This window comes from Lacerta agilis, chromosome 1 (assembly GCF_009819535.1).
Source record: "Lacerta agilis isolate rLacAgi1 chromosome 1, rLacAgi1.pri, whole genome shotgun sequence".
NCBI classification, from domain to species: Eukaryota; Metazoa; Chordata; class Lepidosauria; order Squamata; family Lacertidae; genus Lacerta; species Lacerta agilis.
This window is the reverse complement of record NC_046312.1, coordinates 131889571-131910937: the sequence shown is the minus strand read 5'-3', so window position 1 is coordinate 131910937 and position 21367 is coordinate 131889571. Positions and strand designations below refer to the sequence as shown.

Here is a 21367-nt window from a genome sequence, read left to right as displayed (position 1 = left end):
GCGTGTCAGTCAGGAGTTGCCTGTATTAAACACAAAACTTTTCAAGAGCTGTATATTCAGAATGTAAAAAAAAAAGGTTATTGGGGGCAGTAAACTTATTTACTGAGAAGAGAAGACTCCCTGGAAAAGACCCTGATGTTGGGAAAGATGGAGGGCACAAGGAGAAGGGGATGACAGAGGATGAGATGGTTGGACAGTGTTCTCGAAGCGACTAGCATGTGTTTGGCCAAACTGCGGGAGGCAGTGAAAGGTAGGCGTGCCTGGCGTGCTCTGGTCCATGGGGTCACGAAGAGTCAGACACGACTGAACAGCAACAAACTTATTTGACTATATTAAAATACTTAATATTTTAAGTATCTGAACATTACATTAGATAGACATAATACTTTTAAACACTGATGTCTTGGTAGTAATACAGAAATTCAATTTTCTACATACTTTGTTACAAATGGCAAGCTTCTTTAAATATGCCAAACATGAGCAATACAATTAAACATAAAATAAATTCTACTTTGCCAAAGAACCCCACCCAATCTCATATGCCTATAATATATTCACACCATTGAGGAGGCATGATTGAGATTCAAAATTTGCTGCTCTGGAAAGTATATTTAAATTTGTGTTAAACCCTACAATTAAAAGCACACAGACACCACTTCACCCAGTTGACAAAGTTGATGGAACAGTTATTAAATTTTCATTTATAACATCCTTCAGCAAAAGCTCGATAAGTTACTCCTTTCGGTGCTCAAAATAACAGAAAATTAAAAGAGAGTGGATAGAAACATACAGATTAAAAAGAGAAGAAATAAATGTAAAATAGTGGCAAATAAAATGAAAGCAATCAATAGTTTTTCATATTTTTAAGAACTATTTCCTTTGAAACATGTTCTGTTATATCTTAAATTTTACCTCAATGAGAAAATATTATATGTGTACAGACATAACCTTTTCAGAGCAGTTACATTCTGTACAAAATGCTATTAAGCACACGCTTGATATTATTTGCAACATAACAATAGCAGCAGATCAGGCATGCAGATTTATTCCACCTTGGATGGGTGTATTTAAGACTGATGTGTAAGGTGATGATCCTAGAGACACACATTTGCAAGTACCGGTAACCTCCCCCCTCTAGCATACATGTTCGGAACCAGATTAACAAGCAATTCAGTTCCTTAGAGAAATTTATAAAATAGATTGTTCAAGATGCAGGCTTTTCATTAACCAGTCCTGATATGATAAAGACAGAACATTCGCAAAAAAGGGCTGGTCTTTGAAAGAAGCTAAGGAACATAAATACCCAGCCTGTTGAAATATTTGTTCTTGAAAATCATTTTCCAATTAAGCATAAACTTCCATTTGAAAGCTGTAAATTCAAACATTATAGGTTTCAGTTTTTTTAAAGTCCACTGCTCCTTCTTTTCTTTCTTATTCAGTGCTGAGGCTTTCAAAAATGCTTAGCCGCACACTTTCTTTCCAAAAAGGAGCTTCTGTGAATTTTTGGCCATTTGATTTGCAACCAGGGCAAAATCAGAGCTCTAGTGTAAAATCACTAAAATGACAGCATAACTGTATGATGTTTTCAAACAGTTCATGTGGGTTTGGGGGGGTACATTCCATCCTACACACTTCCTCTCTCTTTATGAGTTATTGTTAGGGCCTTTAGATCCTTAAATAGAAGACAAGGGATGTGCAAAATGTGGTACTGAATTAATTAAATCAGGACCAGTCTATGAAAATGCCATATAAATGAAGATAGTCATTTTTAGAACACAAAGTGTGGGAAATACTTTTGGTACTTCTCATTTCATCAACTCAAGAGTAATATGCATAACACACACAACATCCACAGTCTTCAGTCATGACCAAGATGCGAAGAACTATTGAGCGGCAATGCCTAGCAAGATTTTTTACTTTTTTATTTTGAACAGCTAGCATTTAGTCATAGAATCGCAGGATTGTTCTCTTCACTTCAGTGTACCACATGTACAGTGGACAGGCCACAAACTCCCTGGGTTTGTAGAATTAATTGTGCAGTTCTTTGGATCTTCATAAAGCATATTTTTGCTCTCTCTTGTATTGTACAGACAAATAAAATGCAAAAAGAGGAATTATCTCCCCAAGAGAAAGACTCAGGCTAGAGATAGACAATAGGCTTTTTCAGAAAGTCAAAAATAGCTTGCTGGAGACAGGATTGCTATGGTATAAACAATTATGCAACATTTGTTGGTGGCAGAAAGAGGTATACAATTTCCGGAGAGGTTGTCCTGTTAGTCTCTTGCAGAAAAAAACAATGAGTTGTGGCACCTTAAGGATCAACCAATTTATTACGGCATGACCTTTTGTGGAGGGCAGTCCACTTCATCAGACGAATGAAGTGCATATATGATAAAATGCTGACACCCTGCTCCAGTGTCACCATGTAGGGCAGCTCCCTGGCAACAGGCACATATTCATGTTAATTGCCACTACCTGCTTGTCACCTAAGCCAAGGTTTGCGGGAGTTCTACTGACATATGGAGTCTACTCAGAAGTAGGGAACTCCCCTCCCAGTCTCCCATCCACTTTAGCCCTGTAACACACCTCAAATATCAAAGCAACATGGGGGCACACTACTTGAGTGTGTTCAGAAACCCGTATGGCCAACAAATCAAAAGGAGTATAATACACTACATGTGAATATTGGTCTATCAAAAACTGGGCAAACCAAGCTATGAGTTAAACATGCTTTCCTTCTTTTTCACATATGCTCATCTGTATCAGCCTTCTCCAATCTGGAAAGCTGATACATCAGAAGCAAGGGAGGTGCCTGACCTATGGCTGCATCTATGCCATACTTCCACAAGAAGCAAAATGCCAGCTAAAATGTTCCCAGAATAAAGAGACACAATCATGACATTAATCACAGCTGTTGAAAAGTGCTACGTTCTTTAAAATGGCTAAAACCAGCCAAAAAACCAAAGGGATACCCCACTTCGTGATCCCAAATGATACTGAAAATATGGTGTTACTGAAGTCTGGCTGGTTTCACAAAGGCATTGCTTCACTGGTGCACATTTTAATTACATGCCCAGGCACTGAGCACAAATACTTTAGCACTTAGTAGTAAAGGCAGATAAGAAGGGATCATTAACCCTAATACTTTTGGCAGGTAATTCACATATGCATCCATGAAAAATTGCTACCTTCTCTGCCATGGTAGGTAAGCAGGAACCAGGTATCAAAGCACATTACTCAGGAGCATGTATTCTAACGGTAGTGAAGATCTGCTATGACATCAGTCCTATAGCCAATATTCTTAGATATTCTAGAAACTGCATTTTAAAGTGAAAACTGACTTAAAGGAACGGAGGACGAAAGTTAGGAAGGTCAACAATAAAATTAAAATGTGTGACTCAGTGACCACAGAAATTTAAGCAAGACTATGCACAGATTGATTATATTCTCTGCAGCCAAAGATGGAGAAGCTCTATACACTCAGCAAAAACAAGACCTGGAGCTGACTGTGGCTCAGATCATCAGCTTCTTATAGCAAAATTCCAGCTTAAACTGAAGAAAGTAGGAAAAACCACTGGGCCAGTAAGATTCAATCTAAATCAAATTCCTTATGAATACACAGTTGAAGTGAAGAACAGGTTCAAGGATTTAGATTTGGTGGATAGAGTACCTGAAGAACTGTGGATGGAGGCTCGTAACATTATACAGGAGACAGCAACGAAAACCATCCCAATGAAAAAGAAATGCAAGAAAGCAAAGTGGCTGACCAATGAGGCCTTACAAATAGCGGGGGAGAGAAGACAAGCAAAATGCGAAGGAGATCGTGAAAGATACAGGAAATTGAATGCAGATTTCCAAAGAATAGCAAGGAGAGACAAGAGGGCCTTTCTAAACGAGCAATGCAAAGAAATAGAGGAAAATAACAGAATGGGAAAAACCAGAGATTTATTCAAGAAAATTGGAGATATGAAAGGAACATTTCGTACAAAGATTACCACAATTAAGGACAAAAGTGGAAAGGACCTAACAGAAGCAGAAGACATCAAGAAGAGGTGGCAAGAATACACAGAGGAATTATACCAGAAAGATATGGAGGTCTCATACACCCCAGGAAATGTGGTTGCTGACCTTGAGCCAGACATCCTGGAGAGTGAAGTCAAATGGGCCTTAGAAAGCCTTGCTAACAACAAGGCCAGTGGAAGTGATGATATTCCAGCTGAACTATTTAAAATTTTAAAAGAGGATGCTGTTAAGGTGCTGCACTCAATATGCCAGCAAGTTTGGAAAACTCAGCAGTGGCCAGAGGATTGGAGAAGATCAGTCTACATCCCAATCCCAAAGAAGGGCAGTGCCAAAGAATGCTCCAACTACCGCACAATTGCACTCATTTCACACGCTAGCAAGGTTATGCTTAAAATTCTACAAGGCAGGCTTAAGCAGTATGTGGACCGAGAACTCCCAGAAGTGCAAGCTGGATTTCGAAGGGGCAGAGGAACCAGAGACCAAATTGCAAACATGCGCTGGATTATGGAGAAAGCCAGAGAGTTCCAGAAAAACATCTACTTCTGCTTCATTGATTATGCAAAAGCATTTGACTGTGTCGACCACAGCAAACTATGGCAAGTTTTTAAAGAAATGGGAGTGCCGGATCACCTCATTTGCCTCCTGAGAAATCTCTATGTGGGACAAGAAGCTACAGTTAGAACTGGATATGGAACAACTGATTGGTTCAAAATTGGGAAAGGAGTACGACAAGGCTGTATATTGTCTCCCTGCTTATTTAACTTATATGCAGAATACATCATGCGAAAGGCTGGACTGGATGAATCCCCAACCGGAATTAAGATTGCCGGAAAAAATATCAACAACCTCAGATATGCTGATGATACTACCTTGATGGCAGAAAGTGAGGAAGAATTGAAGAACCTTTTAATGAGGGTGAAAGAAGAGAGCGCAAAATATGGTCTGAAGCTCAACATCAAAAAAACTAAGATCATGGCCACTGGTCCCATCACCTCCTGGCAAATAGAAGGGGAAGAAATGGAGGCAGTGAGAGATTTCACTTTCTTGGGTTCCATGATCACTGCAGATGGTGACAGCAGTCACGAAATCAGAAGACGCCTGCTTCTTGGGAGAAAAGCAATGACAAACCTAGACAGCATCTTAAAAAGCAAAGACATCACCTTGCCGACAAAAGTCCGTATAGTTAAAGCTATGGTTTTCCCAGTAGTAATGTACGGAAGTGAGAGCTGGACCATAAAGAAGGCTGATCGCCGTAGAATTGATGCTTTTGAATTATGGTGCTGGAGGAGACTCTTGAGAGTCCCGTGGACTGCAAGAAGATCAAACCTATCCATTCTCAAAGAAATCAGCCCTGAGTACTCACTAGAAGGACAGATCCTGAAGTTGAGGCTCCAGTACTTTGGCCACCTCATGAGAAGAGAAGAATCCCTAGAAAAGACCCTGATGTTGGGAAAGATGGAGGGCACAAGGAGAAGGGGACGACAGAGGATGAGATGGTTGGACAGTGTTCTTGAAGCTACTAACATGAGTTTGGCCAAACTGCGAGAGGCAGTGAAGGATAGGCGTGCCTGGCGTACTCTGGTCCATGGGGTCACGAAGAGTCGGACACGACTGAACGACTGAACAACAACAAAATGCACATCTGAAGTCAACCACATCAAATACAGTTAGGCTTACTCTCAGGAAACTGTGTATACCACCTTGGGCTTAACTTAGTGGGGCTTAGTTCTGAGTAAACATGCATACCATTGGGCCTGCACACCCATTGAAGACAACAGCTCCTAAGCACATGAGGCATTTAAAACTCATTAATTTCAGTGGTAATTCAGTATTCTTTTTCCAGGACTGTGCAAATTATTATAGCATAACTCTTTCCACAGAATAAAAGTAGGGAACTCCTCTGAATGTCAGGCGGGATTAGAAACAAAAGGCGACTGACTTGAAAAGGGTAAGCTGCAGAGATAATCTGCAGAAACAGTAATGGGTTTAGCACTGTATTACATGAACATCTTACTCATATTCTCTTCATCATCTATGTCCATTGTGAAAAAGTTCTTCAGCCGCTAGACTGGTGTAGAGAGTTTCCTTCTGGAAGACAAAATGTGGAATCTTAGTTATCCATATATTTTGAATGTTTCAGCTTGCATGATTAAGATGTCTCAGAATTAGACCAAATTAGCTAATTTTCCAATTTAGCTCTGACCTGTTTTTAACCAGCTTGAAGAATTTATTATGTATCCCACACTTTCTTAAAAACAAGGGGGTAGGGGTTTTTACATGAGATTTCCCTATTTTTATCCTAATAAAAGCTCTGAGGTAGAGACTGACTGGGTGGGGATTTGAACTCAAGAGACTTCTGGCGGAACATTATAACCATTAAGTCAGCGACAAATGCTGACAAATATAACTGTGCATAGACTGCCATTAACCAAGGGGTTAAGAACTATAAGGCCTTTATATTCTAGAGCAGACTGCAAGGCTCTGATTGGTTGAGATCCTTCTTCTCTCCAGGGGGAGAAATAAAAAGGTCAATTTGCCTTTTTCAAATAGTAGACTCCCAGTCTGGAAGGACAGGGGTGTCTGATCTGCAGACACATAAAGCACCCTCATGCAAATTTCTGTATTTTGCTTTAAGATGTACTGTCTATATTTCACACTGCATTGAAAAAAGTAAACCTTTTTATGCTTAAGTAAAAGACTGGTCTGATTATTAGTGAAAAAGGGAGAGGCAGGGTAGCGAATCCCAGGTGCCCAGATAGGATTCCATATACCTGTAGGCTTAACAACCTTATTCCCTGCCCTATTGCTGTGCAAACTATTAAACTCTGCTGCAAAAGGCTTTAAGGCGAGTCAAGCCTCACAGATTTGAATGTAGGTCCATTCAAAGTTATCTAAGGATGTCCAAAGAAATGAGTGCTGCAGAGGTTTTTGATTGCTGACAAAATTTTTTACTACATTTAGTATCCTATAGATAGAGTCACTTATATGATGTCCCAGCATAAAGTCTACTTTATATGTATGAATACATGTTGCAAAGAAAGTGATTTAATCTTGTTGCCAAGGCAGCAGATAAAACTTTTTCAGCCTGACTGACTACTACTGACCTAATTCTGCAGCCTCTCTTTCAAACTGTGCTCAGAATCGTTTCTGCTTAAGAATAGTAACCCTGACTGTCTAGGGGGCAACGTAACTAAAACATTATTTATATTTACAATCAAAAGCTCTTCTGTAGCTTGCCCCTTACACTTATAAAAGTTGCTCCAGCAAAATATATTTTCTTATACTACCTATGCTAATTAGTTGAGATAATTAGTTGAGGTGATTGCAGTTCCAGTGTCTAATTGCATTAAAAGTTATATTATTGTTAAAATGATTGAATTGCTTACTGATTATGATTTCTGTTGCCTTTTCCACCTATGAGGTCACCACATTTTACATCCCAACGTAACAGATTCATGATTCTTATTTATAGCCAACCATGAGCTGCAGTATGCCAAGGCAACCTTAAATGGATTTTAAAAACACCGTGCTAGATGATAAACGACAGCACTGAGCTCTATAAAGATATGTCAACCATTTAAGTAAACAAAATATGCACAGTACTCTTTAAAAATTTATGGGTGGTATTCAACTATATTTTACTTAAGAGTAGACAGAATGAAATTAATGGGCCTAAATTAGTCATGTTCATTCATTTCAATGCATCTATTCTGAGTAAAACTTAGCTGAATGCCATCCTATGCCTATTTAAATAGAAATGACTAAAAAACGTATTTTTATCAACATAAAAAAGCATAATGTGTCTTTAGAGTAGAAGGAGGATTTCTCATTTATGTTTTAGTATAGATACCCCTTGGAGAGTCAAAAGCTATTTGGCATAGTAAAATAATAATAATATTTGCTACAACATTACACAATGGTTAATGAACAATGGCATGACCGGCAACTCACATTCTGCTATTTTATAAATCTCATTTTTGGCATTTTCTCTCCATGAAAATCCAGCATGCAACACTTCCAGGAAAGTCAGGGTCTTCTGGTTGACAGGCTACCCTGATGACTACATGAGACTAGCATAGGATTCTGGAAATAGGGATGGATGAACGTGTCAGTTTCTGTTTCTCTTATTTTCTAGTTTTTCCAATCTTAATTTCAGTTCTCCACATTTCCACAACTGTCTGCAATTTCTTTTTGTGTGTGTGTGTGTGTGCGTGTGTGTGATGGAAATTAATCAGCATTTCAGTGTAGATTTAAGAAGATAAGAATAGCCAATGGCCCATCTAGTGCAGCATCCTGTTCTCACAGTGGCCAATGAGATACCTGTGGGAAACCAGCGAGCAGAACATGAGCACAAGAGCCCTCTCCCCTTCCTCAATTCCAGCAACTGGTATTCAGAAGCATTGCTGCTTCCAAGTGTGGAGGCAGAGAAGAGCCATCCTGGCTAGGAGCCATTGAGAGTCCTCTCCTTGTGAATTTCTCTTAAAATACACGTTTTGGCAAAGCAATTTTCCCTAATACAATGTGTTATGGTATATTATTTTTCACTAATATATGCACAAGTTACCCTAATATATACATTTTGTACACATTACTTGGCTGGAGAGCTGCACTGAAAAATTCAGAGAAGTGCCATTTTCAAAGCTGGGCTGAGTTTTGGTTTCTTTTTTGTTTCAGAAAGTGTGAATTTGGTAAATTTGCCTTTAAATGTAAACTGAATCCAATTTATTCCCAATCCCTGTTTGTAGGTGTGCTTCCTCAAAATGGTTGCTTGGTGAGACCAGAATCCATTTATACATGAGAAGTTATTCTGCCTAAAGACAGGGACACATAACATAATAAAACAACACAAGACTAACCCTAGAAACCGTCAGTAATGATGCCAAATCTGGTTTCCAAACCTATCTACCAGGAGTGCAAACTGACTGCTGGGAAAGGAGAAACTACTGTAGAATCTTATCATCATTTAAAGAAGTTCTTACCTGCCCTAATGGTTGCTTACCTTCTCTGAGTATAAATGCCCACACAGGTCTTCAACCTAGGAAGAAATACAATACTTTTAGAATCTAAAGGAGAATGCAACACAAGTTGAATGAATGAAAGAGGCACAGTCAAGTTTGTGTGACAATACAGGGTTGCCATACATCTGGACATAACCGGAATACAGTACTGCAACCGCAAACAGTGTCTGGTTGGAAATCGGCGAAAGATCCAGGAAAATCCGGACATATGGCAGCCCATGTCAGCAGTGTCGTTTTTGCCAACAACTTTGGCCAAAAAAATCAACAAAAAATCTCAACAACTTTTCTGTCTGGATTTTCACTTTCTGAAATATGGCAACCCTAGATTATTTTCATGATAATGCATTACTTAAGTATTTACTGTTTAAAAGCAGGTATTTGGTAGCATGACAGGCATGGCGAGGGGAGAGGAGCTGTATGATCTTTAGTCTGTTGTTGCTGGATAATGGAAGAGCAGTGCTTTTATTACAAAAACTGTGTCCCAACACCACACTTTGTAGCTTACCCTGCATTGGGCTAAAAAGGAGGCCATGCATCCTCTTTAATGAAGACATAGATGCATTATCTTCCCTCCTCTTGTGGAACCCACAGCTCAGATCTCACGGACGCGACAAACCTGAGTTGTACCACTTCATGCTTACATCATTGAATATGCTTCCATACACAAATTTCCTGCATACAGAAAGCTACCATAGCAGAGAAAAGGCTGAGCTAGCACACTGCTTCCTGGTACACTAGCTTTCTTACCAAGATTATCATAGTACCTTCAATATATTTTTATTAGGGCCCATCAAAATACCACAAAATTGTGAGCAAATTCCTGTTTTCCAGGACTCTTTATCAAGTCAAATGTTGAACAAAGAAACTGGGTGGGTAGAAGGAGAGAAAGTATGGGGTTTTTATTTCCAAGTCAGCAGTTCTTAAGGTGGGGTGTCAACAGTGTCAGGTAAACATAACTGGATTAGCCTCACATGTATGCATCCATGGCTATTGCAGCAGAAAACAACAACAAACCAAGAACAATATGGATTAGTCTCCTATTTTAAAAACAGAAAACATTCACTGCAGTCATAGAATCATAGCGTTGGAAGGGACCTGAATGGTCATTTAGCCTGACCCCCTGCATTGCAAACATTATTAAGTTGAAATTATACATATGCACAGACTTCCCCCCTTATATCTGGGGTGTTCTGCATGATCTGTAAGTGCACAGTATCCTTGGGCTGCCAGAGACCATGAACAGTCAACAAAACTGCACCAGACCCCACCCAATGGACCAGAATGTGGTCTAACCCCCCCCTTTAAATCCATATCAATGAAAAGAAAAGAACTCACCCTGAAACTAACCTACAGGTGGTATCTAACGCCAAGAAAATTAGCACTAATACGCCCAGGAACCTCACCAAAATGCTGGAGAGGGTGCACCTCCACAGGCAAATACCTCCATATGTGGTGGGAGTGCCCCAAAATCCAAATATTCTGGACAAAAACCATACGAGAAATATGTAAGATAACCAAGCAAGTGCTAGAAATCACCCCAGAATTGGTCTTACTAAACATCTTCCAAGACAGCAATGCCCACGTACACCACAAAGAGCTCATAACCCACCTACTCTCAGCAGCCAGAAACATCATAACCAGACACTGGAAAGACCTGTCAGGAGTAAGCATGGACCAGCGCCGCAACCCCAGAGTCGGACACGACTGGACCTGATGGTCAGGGGTCCCTTTACCTTTTTAATGTGGGAAACAGCCCTACTAGAAAAACTAACCAGTAAGCTGAAACTGACACGGGGACAGTATGGTTCCCCTTCATCACACACACAGCCCAACAAGACAATGACAAAAATCTACCAACAGCATACAAATCAATATGGCTAACCTAATCAAAAACACCCACCCACCCCACTCACACGGGAAACCAAAGAGCACCACAGCCAACCACAAATGAACAATCACACCCTACGCCAACCCCGACCTCTCTCACCGCCAAAGAAATACAAGCGAACAACAGAGAACCTACACAAACAACGTTGCCACCAAACCCTACATATATTAAGTGAAATAGAAACATCGCCACCCCACCCCACCCATCTCCCCATCCCACCCACCTCTTTCTCCTTTTTCTTCCTAATGTCTCAACAAATGAAAATGACTTGTAAAAATGTTACATGGAAAAAATATGAGAGAGACATTGCACTACCTTTGTAAATCGAGAAATTTTTTAATAAAAAATACTTTTTAAAAAACTGCACCAGCATAAGGCTTTGACCCATGTTGGGGGCACCCTACTTGCTTCTCTTCAGTCTGGGCCTTACTAGATGGTGGGAAGAGGCTGGCCTCTGAAAATGTGAGATGTGTGCTGCATGTTCTGAGCTAGTTTTCCTCACTAATTCCCAATAAAACTTTTAAACAGTAAGGCTAGTTACTCCTTTACAGCTTAAACAAGCACAAAGGGGAAAGTGGGATGAGCTCAGCTTGAATGACATTCCGTATTGGCCTGAATATAAGCCGCACCCCCAAATAAGCCGCACCTTTAAGATTGAAGGGGGGGAGACAATACCCGGGCTGCTGGGGGGGGGAGCCGCACTGCTTTGCTGGCGGCCTTCCCCTCCCCCCAACGGCTCCGGGGAGGCTTGGGAGCGGCAAGCAGGCTGCGCACCATTGCCCCGCGCTCCTGGGCAAAGCTTTGCAACTCCCCCCCCCCCCAGAAAGCAGCCTGGGAGCATGGGGCAACGGCACGCAGCCTGCCCATTGCCTCCAAGCCTCCCCAGAGCCGTTGGGGGAAAGAGAAGGTCACGAATATAAGTCACACTTGGCTTCCGGTCGGGGTGCACTAGAGAGCGAGTCGAAAAAGGTGCTCGGCTTAAGCGGCGCTAACCTATCGATGGTGGTAACGGCAGGGGGGGGTTGGCATCTTTAACCCCCCCCCCCCCGAGAAAGGGAAAGTACGGGTCTTTCGCTGAAAATTAAAAAGAAGTGACGTTAAACGGCAGAACTCTGTGCTGGCACTTTTTATGGTGGAAGGTACAGAGAGGAGCCAGACGCAAAAGGAGACGAGTTACACACCGTCAAGACGCCCCAGAACTCACCCTAGTAAGCATCCAAGACCCTTCGACAAAGAAGAAGGAAAGAATAATGCTACCGACCCGTGAGTGAGTTGACTGAATTTGAAACGAACTTGAAGCTGTAGACTCCGGGCGGGAAGCTAGGTCGAAGGATTGTTTTGTGTATCGCAGGGAAGAACTGCTTAGTAGAAACCCTGCGTGTTATCTGGACCTTTTAATGGGAGAGAGCCTTTCACTGACGAGACGCCGAGAGAGTGGGGGGAAAGCGAAACGGAGAACGAAGGGGAGAGGAGACAGAAAGAAGCGGCGTGTTTAAAGTAAGGGAAAACTATATTTCTACTCAGAGATAAAAACTTTTCGCTCTCAGAATTTGGAGGAAAAGTGAGGCTTTTATTCGGGCCAATACGGTATTACCTGTAAAGGGAAATGGAAGGATAAAGAAAGCAAAACATATGCAACCAATTACGCATCTCTCTGTCTTTTGTCTTTGTCTCTCAGAAGAATACTATCCAATACAAATTACCACCCCACCCCACCCCCCCAAAAAAACAAAACCAAGAGCAAGCTTGTTCGTGCAGGTTGGGAACCCTGTGGGACTGCCTGCTTCTCCATTAACTTTATCACCCCTATTTCCGAGAAGAGAGACAGACACATTCTCTTGCCCAACAAACAGTCTGGTTTCCAGAGGAGCAGCCATGTTAAGATTGTCGCAACAAAAAGGAGGATCCTTTGTTATAGCAGAAGCTTTTGTGGACTAGAATCCACTGTAAGATGCATAAAGTTGTCTGCAGCTGGCAAAGGAACTTACATTTGTCTCTACAGTGAGGTGTGTACCTAACATGCCAATTCATGCACCTAATGAAATAGACAGTCCACAAAAGTTTATGCCATAATAAATTTGTTAGTTTTAAAGATGCCACCTGACTCCTTACTTTGTTCATTCTGCTCTCCTCTACAAAGTCCCTGGTTCTACTGCTTAAAATAAAGGTTTGGGGTTTTTTAAAGCATCATAAAAAGTACAGTCATACCTTGGATCTGGAACGGAATCTGTTCCCAAAGTCCATTCAACTTCTGAAAATGTTCGAAAACCAAGGAGCAGCTTCTGATTGGCTGCAGGAGCTTCCTGCACTCAATCAGAAGCCCCCATCAGACGTTCGGGTTTCAAATAACATTTGCAAACGGCAACACTCACTTCCGGGTTTGTGGTGCTCGGGAGCCAAAACGTTCGAGTCACAAGGCATTCAACAAACCAGGTACCACTGGACTGTAAAGGGAAACAAAAGGGGGGTTCAAATATATATCATTTGTAGCCAGAAGATGGTGCTGCTGTTGCAGTAAAAATCACCCTTGTGATTCAGACCTGTCAAAGAATAGAGTACTGTACTACATTGGTAGAAAAAGGGAATGTAAATGCCTTACAGGTCAACAAGACTCCCTTTACACTTGTGCGTAAAATTCTAATAGTCATCTTAATTAACTACTAGAAACAAAAGGAATAGCCAAATCCAAATCTTGTTTAACCCAAATCCATCAATTATACAAAAACATAAATCACTCAGAGCATAATTTAAAACAGCACAGCCAACCTAACACATTACATAGTACTATTAAACAGCAGCATATTACAAAGAAGTGAAATGCCACATTAACTTAACTCAAAACCCATGCTATCTGGCTTTATTCCCACCCCACTTCCATGGTCCTGAATTTTGCTGGGCCAATTCCATTTTTAATAGAACTATGACAAGGAAGCTGGCAGGATCAAATACGCTCCTAGGGGTCTGGCTCGTCAGCAGAAAGACCAGCAGGTCCGCTTCCTCCCCAACCCCTATAATAGTTCCAGTGGTGTACAGAGCTCAAAAACTTCAAGAAAAGAGACGGCTCTGTGCGTGCAAAAGAATGCATACTTGGAGCAGTGTATTTTTGTGATTAGCCATGTGTCAATCATCACAATTTTATATTAAGGAGGAATTAAAAAATACAAATACAGTGCTGAAAGGACACAAAACCTTGAATGCTTTCACACAAAACTGTGAAAGAGTCTGAGGGAGGCCCTGGCCAATCCTCCATCTCTGGTTGCCCTTCTCCTTCCTCCCACCATTCCATCTTTGCTCTCTATAGCAAAGATAACATTACTTTGCTCATCCTTAAGGCTGGTAAAATGAGGAAACACCTTTCTGCCACCAACACACACAGTGGACCTGAATCCATGGTTCTAGATTAGAAAGTAGCAAAGCACGCTTTCCATGCTTCTTCTCAGCACAGCTAGCAAAACAAAAACAGATCTGTTCTAAGACTGGCATAACAGCAGTGTGGCAGTTTCCATGTGCCTCTTTTTCTGCCTCCCTTTTGACTTAAACAGGCTGCAGCAGTTAAGATAAAAAGAGGAAACACAATGAGCAGTCAAAAAGGCAGCATCTAGATATCCTTCTCCCCCACCCTTCGCTCTGCAATTCAAGTGCTCCTCCAGCTGCACACACAAAGGGATTCCCCCCACATTTAAGATTCAGAGATTATATTGTTATCCTGAGCTGCCGCGCGCAAACTAAAAGACAGCAAATGATAGGAAACCAATTTTAATAACATTTTTATATGTCAAAAACAGAAGCAGTCAACTGGTGGCTCATCAGCTTTATCTGATCCCCAAAGCAATTTTATCTGATCCCTGATGTTCCTACTATACAGGGCCAGCGAAAAGCATTTTATGGCTTGAAGCAAAGGATCAAATCGTGCTTCCTTTCTTGCCACATCCCCTGCCAAAACAACTGCACACACATTTTGACCTGATAAAGCTCTTCCTAACAAGTTGATGCAGAATGTGCACTCTGGAAATCCACCAAAATCAAATTTCCTTATTATTAAAATTCGATGTCTCTTTACTGAGCTGAGCTCCTGGCCCTAAAAGCAGGCCAAAGTGTGCAAAAAAGGGATACTTGAGCAACCTAAGACTCTCCCCTGGTGGATCATAACACTACGTCCACCTAGTCCTGTGCCAATCATGCAAAATGCAAGTGCAAATCATGTCCCACCCAGGCAGAAGAAGCCAAACTCCAAACTGCTGCTTCTCACCCTCCTACCCTATGGAGAGAGCGATGGTGGTTGCTTGAGTGGGTGTGTATATTGTGATGCAGAAGGCTGTTCTGTATGAATACCCTGATTATCACTGTATGCCTCTGTGTCTGTATGGCAAATGGGTACCATTGCTGACAGTCCCTGATTGTCAGACTGTGGCAGAGATGAAGATGCACCTCTTTGCCCTGGCCTTTGAATGAATATATATATGGACCGACCCTATTCTTATGGTTGTAAATTGTTTTAACTCATTTTAATACAGTGGTACCTCTGGTTACTTACTTAATTCATTCCGGAGGTCCGTTCTTAACATGAAACTGTTCTTAACCTGAAGCACCACTTTAGCTAATGGAACCTCCCACTGCCACTGCGCTGCCAGAGCACGATTTCTGTTCTTATCCTGAAGCAAAGTTCTTAACCTGAAGCGTTATTTCTGGGTTAGCGGAGTTTGTAACCTGAAGCATCTGTAACCTGAGGTACCACTGTATTATATTTTCATATTACTGTAATCCCACCTTTAGACTTTATGGTGAAGTAAGGATTAGAAATCCTACTATTGTGTTACTATTAATAATTAAATGAGGCATGGGTGTCTGATTGTTCACCATTTTGTTAAGTGCATGAGTTTTAAAGTATTTCCCCCCTCCTATCTCAAGCTAAGCTGACATAGGATCTGGAAGGCTTGCTGCTAACATATAGGTAGTACACCTGCGAAAAGTTCAGGATTCCTCAGCCCCAATACATAAAGATAATGTTCAGGAGCAAAAACCCATTCTGAGTTGAAGACAGCTATTTTTCAAAGGCTATGTTACAAATAATATTTGTTTCATCTTGTTGCTTTATTTTTCCACTGAGATTACTGAATCATTACTGGAGCCTTTCTCAACCTTGGGTCCCCAGATGTTTTTGGCCTACAACTCCCATCATCCCTAGGTAGCAGGACCAGTGGTCAGGGATGATGGGAATTGTAGGCCAAAAACATCTGGGGACCCAAGGTTGAGAAAGGCTGCATTACTGGATAGTTTATTGAAAGAAAATTCACAAATGAGAGTTTGAAATATATTTTAACAGTGCAGTTCTAAACCTATGTAATGAAAAGTAAGTGCCACTCATTTCAAAAAGGCTTACTCCCAAGTAAATGAAGACAGCCTAACCACTTAAAATGGATTAAAACATAAACTGATCATCTTCACTCATTTTTACAGGCTTCACCCTTTGCATGAAATATGCTTTCTATTTGGGCCATGCCCCCAAAATTTTGACCGATAAAATTATAAAACAACAGCCATTGCCCCATCTAATTTCTATTTTTTCCCCACAGGATCCAGGTAATGCAGCAGAAATAATGTCTCACTGGACTCAAATACCATGTTGGTGCATTGCCACTTCTCTGTGGTTTATATATCTAATAAATTTGTTCCACGGTCAAACAGCTCTTATTGTTAGAAAGTTCTTCCTAATGTTTAGTCGGAATCTCCTTTCTTATAACTTGAAGCCATTGGTTCGGGTCCTACCCTCCAGAGGAGAAAACAAGCTTACTCCATCTTCCATGTATGTGACAGCCCTTGAGATGTTGGAAGATTGCTATCATATCTCCTCTCAATCTCCTCTTTTCCAGGCTAAACATGCCCAGCTCCTTCAAGCTTTCCTCATAATGCTTGGTTTCCGACCCTTTACCATCTTGGTCACATTTCAGCATGTCAATATCCTTCTTAAAATGTCTTTTTTTTATTTCTGTCCTCCCATATTGGCAAAACTTGTCTTAATGTAATACTGAGGGGAGGGAATATAAATGCATATGTCCTCAATATGCATTTGTCATCTTCCACGCCATGACTTTCACTCAGCTAAACACTATGCCGGTATTGGCTTCTGATTTAACTTGTTTGGACAAACCAAAATTTACAAATTGCAGCATCTATCAAGTCAGCAACCCTGCCTACCTGTAAAACTTGGCATGGCAGGGATGGGGAAATAAGGATCTGGTCTGCACCTGAAAAGTTTCTCCACCCGATTTAAATACTCACCTGGCATCCATAGGCAACACAGAACTTTGTGCAGAGTCAACAGGCTGCCAGCAGGGCAATGGGTCACTCCATCTCTCCTCTGTGTTCATTATAGAACTGAATAAATGTTAGCTAAGGTATGGTGTATTTTGAATGATACACACCAATAAAATTTTGCATTTTTCTCTTATGTAAATGAAGCAATCACTTCTTGCTGTATTGCTGCAGTTTTCAAACGTTCTCCCCCCCACCCACTGTAAGTATGTTTACATCTTACTAGGTCTGAACTTTCAAACTTCATTTCATGCTTAATTTTTTCCTCTGAGAAAGGAAGAAAAGGCAGAAGCTACAATCACCAAACAGGAAGTAGCTTACATCCCTCTAGAATCTCCAGCCTGCAGATGACCTTCTGCAGGCAACAGATAATAAGCAATGTATTATATTTTAACAGCTTATGAATAAACGGATATTGTATTTCCTTAAATGATAAAAATAAATAGGAATAAATAAATAGGAAAGGAAGGTGAGGAAGTAAGAGACTTGGTTATCTCAAACATTTAAAAGAATTCAGGCCACATTCACACCATGACACACTTCTCCTCCAAAGAATTCTGGAAGCTGTGTTTTGTTAAGGGTGATGAGAGTTGTTAGGAAGCCCCTATTCCCCTCCCAGAGCTATAATTCCCAGAGTGGCTTAAGGATCAAGCCTTCTTCACAGGGAACTCTGGAAAGTGTAACTCTGTGAGGGAAATAGGGGCCTCCTAATAAGTTAGCATGGGACACTGAACCTTGGGCTTGCCAATCAGAAGGTTGGCGGTTTGAATCCCCGCAATGGGGTGAGCTCCCATTGTTCGGTCCCAGTTCCTGCCAACCTAGCAGTTCAAAGCACACCAGCGCAAGCAGATAAATAAGTACCACTGTGGCGGGAAGGTAAACAGCATTTCCATGCACTGCTCTGGTTTCGCCAGAAGTGGCTTAGTCATGCTGGCCACATAACCTGGAAAAACTGTCTGCAGACAAACGTCAGCTCCCTCGGCCAGTAAAGCAAGATGAACGCCGCAAGCTCAGAGTCATTCGTGACTGGACTTAACTGTCAGGGGTCCTTTACCTTTACCTTTAACAACTTTGCAACAAACTTGTTCCCAAAGTTCCCAAAATCTGTGGTGGAAGCCGTGTTAAGTTGTATCATAGCACTTTAAATGTATAGTGTGAATGTAGCTGCGTGGTTTCTTGTTTGTCAGAGCAGAGAAACAGGCCTGACAAGCAGAATTGCTAAGTCTCACCTATACTTGATGCAACTCAGTATCCCACACTGGTACAGACATTGGGCTACAAACACAAACGTCTCAAAACCAGAAACTCCAGCGTTTGTTCTAACAACAAAAATAGAATCCCGTGGCACCTTAAAGACTAAAGAAGTCTTGTGGCAGAGCCCTGTTCGTCAGATCAATCTTCCAAATGTGACACAAAATTCTTTATTGTCAAATCTGGAGCCACTTCTTTCTGACTGTTGTGTATTAAATAAGATATTCTGTCAGCTGGGTAAAGTAATGTTATTGGTCAATTTGAAGAGTACAATCACAATCCACAGCTTGATTGGGTCCCGCCGGAAAGTTTGAATATTATTGGTTCCCGCTAAAATGTATCTTTTCCCTCTGTCCCAATGTGTCTATAAATAGAGTTTCCCCTACCCCCTATTCCCCAGTCTTGTCCAATCCTTATAATAAAGAGCTGTTCACTAAGAAGTGTTACTGGCCTTATTGCTACCAGAACCCACGACACAACACTGACCATAACACTTAGTCAGGAGCACAAACCATAGTGCAGGAGACAGAATGGTGGTACAGTTTGTTTGCATGACAAAAGCATGTAGACTATTCATTCCAAAAACACTTAGCAAACAATGAAAATAACCTGCCAGGTACATGCCTAAGGACTGTATCAGCTGGTTCTTGTATTATGAATACAAAGCAAAAACCATTCAAGTTGTTTGAAGAGAAAGTATTCAGGTTTTTACAAACACAAGACCAAATGATGGCACAAGTAAAACTTTAGATGTCAAGGCTAGACTGCTTTTCCCACAAATAGACCATAATTTTAAACTCATACATATTTTGTAAGTGCATCCAACCTTGCCTAGAAACCATTGATGATCCATACAAATGCATAATTCCCTGAAGGCGACTATTCCAGAATTTTACATCTTTAAGAGCACATTCATATGCCCTAGATACAACAGCTGGGTAGCTTTAGGGTTTACTGAAGTCGCCCTACACTGCCATACTATGAGATACATCTGCCAGTCCCAGCCCTGATGTTATGTCATAATAATCAAGTATATCCCTACCACAAAGTGGTAGTGTAGGTATGCCAGGGGGAAGAGCAGATTTACAACAAATCCTATGCTCTCGTAGACCTCACTCCCAACTCCTGTACTGCAACGGAAGAGGTGATGCACCTTAAATTTCAAACTCCATGTGTGCCAGGATCCCTGTTGCCTCCAATAATAACCCATAGAGTGGTGGTGGTTGTTAATTGAATTTATATACACTCTGGAGGTCTCAGAGCAGCTCCCAGAACAAAACCAGAACACAAAACACAAAATATATAATCAAAATAAAAACAACAAGTGGTTGCTACTATGCAGGGCACACTCTGTGGAGCAGATTGTGGTGCAGAGTAGCAATATAATGGTGCTGTTTCCGCACCAGCAGGCATTATATTGGTTCCTTTCACACCTGGCTGACATGGGGATATCCCTGGCATGCCAATCTGTGATTGGTGGGAGTTGACAATGTTTCCATGGGCACACCAGGTGTGGGGAGCAGGGTTGTTCTGCTCTGTTTTTTGTGCTGATAGTGCACAGAATCCTGATTAAGTTATATTGGCATACATTGACTGTCAGATTGCCACAATTATAGGATTGTCAGGTAATAGTGAGAAATCTTTCCAACCTAATGCTTTCTATACCCTGCTTTCTTCAACATAATTATCTAAAGACTCAGAAAATCACAACAGAAGGCATACAGTATGAAGCCTAGTGCTGCAATTAGAAAAGAAAAAAGGAAGGAGACATACAAATTATCCACCTATAAATAAATAAGAAATTCAGGATGATTCTGTGCAGAATCAGCATAGCTAAAATAACTTGCATTGCCTTCTGCTGTAAGAAAAGAAGACAGACCAGAACCCAGGCAACAGCACTGGCTTTTACATAAACTGCCATTCTGCTGTTTGTGTTTGAACTGCCTAGCATTCATTTATTTCACCAAGTGATCTTACAGTTGTGTCTATGGACTCCAAAGGAATAATCACAGATCCAAAAAAAAGGCATCCAAGGTACAGATTTGAATAGATTTCATGGTATTTACATGGGATGCCAACCAAACCGCCATCAAATCACAGAACAGGGCTGTGGGCACAGCTGAATAGTGGCAAAAAGAGGGCTGCTGAAGGGCTGAGCAGAGGCCAATGGGCCCGAGGTTTCACCAGCCCTGCTTTAGATTATGCACAAAACCAAGCTCCATGCCTGTAATCTAATGACTGAAAATACAGTAGCAACAGATAGAAATACTATATCTAGTCAGATATGACCGCAGCACATTTTAATTATTCAATAACCAGTTTTCTGTTGCTCTTGAAAGTAGTGCAAATGAAAAACCTTACTATAAATGATCTTTGGTTGATCATTTATTTGCCAAGTATCAACTTTGATTTAAAAGGCAGGATTCAGTAACTTAGATCCACCTGCCCTGCAAAATGGTGTTGCCATCAGCATTTGCCCAACGTAATATTGCCTTACAGCAATACTGTCTTTTGTACTAGTAAGAGGTCATGTGAAAATCAATTGTGCATTCAATTACTTTTCTGTTCCATTTTGAACAGCATTATTTGTTTCATAATCGTAATGGTTTTATCTGTTTTTATAATTTTTTTATAATTCTATATTCTACTGTAACCTGCCCTGGGACCTTATGGTGAAGGACAAGTAAGAAATATTACAAATAAATAAATACTCACTAGTAGCCTCTTACCACCATGAATTTGTGACAGCTAAGGCTCAATTTTTTGCTCAATTTATATCAAATGAAATGGGAGGGGAGAGAGTGACACTGTGCATCAAAACAGGACTACAACACAGTCTCCCATGCCTATCTTAGTCTAAAGTCCTAACCCACTT

The 21367-nt window shown here is 41.0% G+C and overlaps 1 protein-coding gene across 5 annotated transcripts in view; it reads right to left on the bottom strand.

Moving 5' to 3' along the window:
• ADARB1 (adenosine deaminase RNA specific B1) overlaps positions 1-13355 on the bottom strand; it is a 43597-nt gene extending 30242 nt beyond the window's left edge. For 2 of the 5 annotated variants that reach the window (XM_033171842.1, XM_033171861.1), the window contains exons 1-3: positions 13302-13352; positions 9023-9058; positions 6038-6111 (exon numbers count right to left, since the gene is read on the bottom strand). In XM_033171842.1, the coding sequence (XP_033027733.1) occupies positions 6038-6065 (28 nt within the window). In that variant the 5' untranslated portion in view covers positions 6066-6111; positions 9023-9058; positions 13302-13352. Of the gene's footprint in view, positions 1-6037; positions 6112-9002; positions 9059-13301 lie in introns of those variants that run through there. The other 3 variants (XM_033171879.1, XM_033171852.1, XM_033171870.1) reach the window with 3 other exon arrangements.
• Between the last annotated feature and the right edge of the window lie 8012 nt (positions 13356-21367).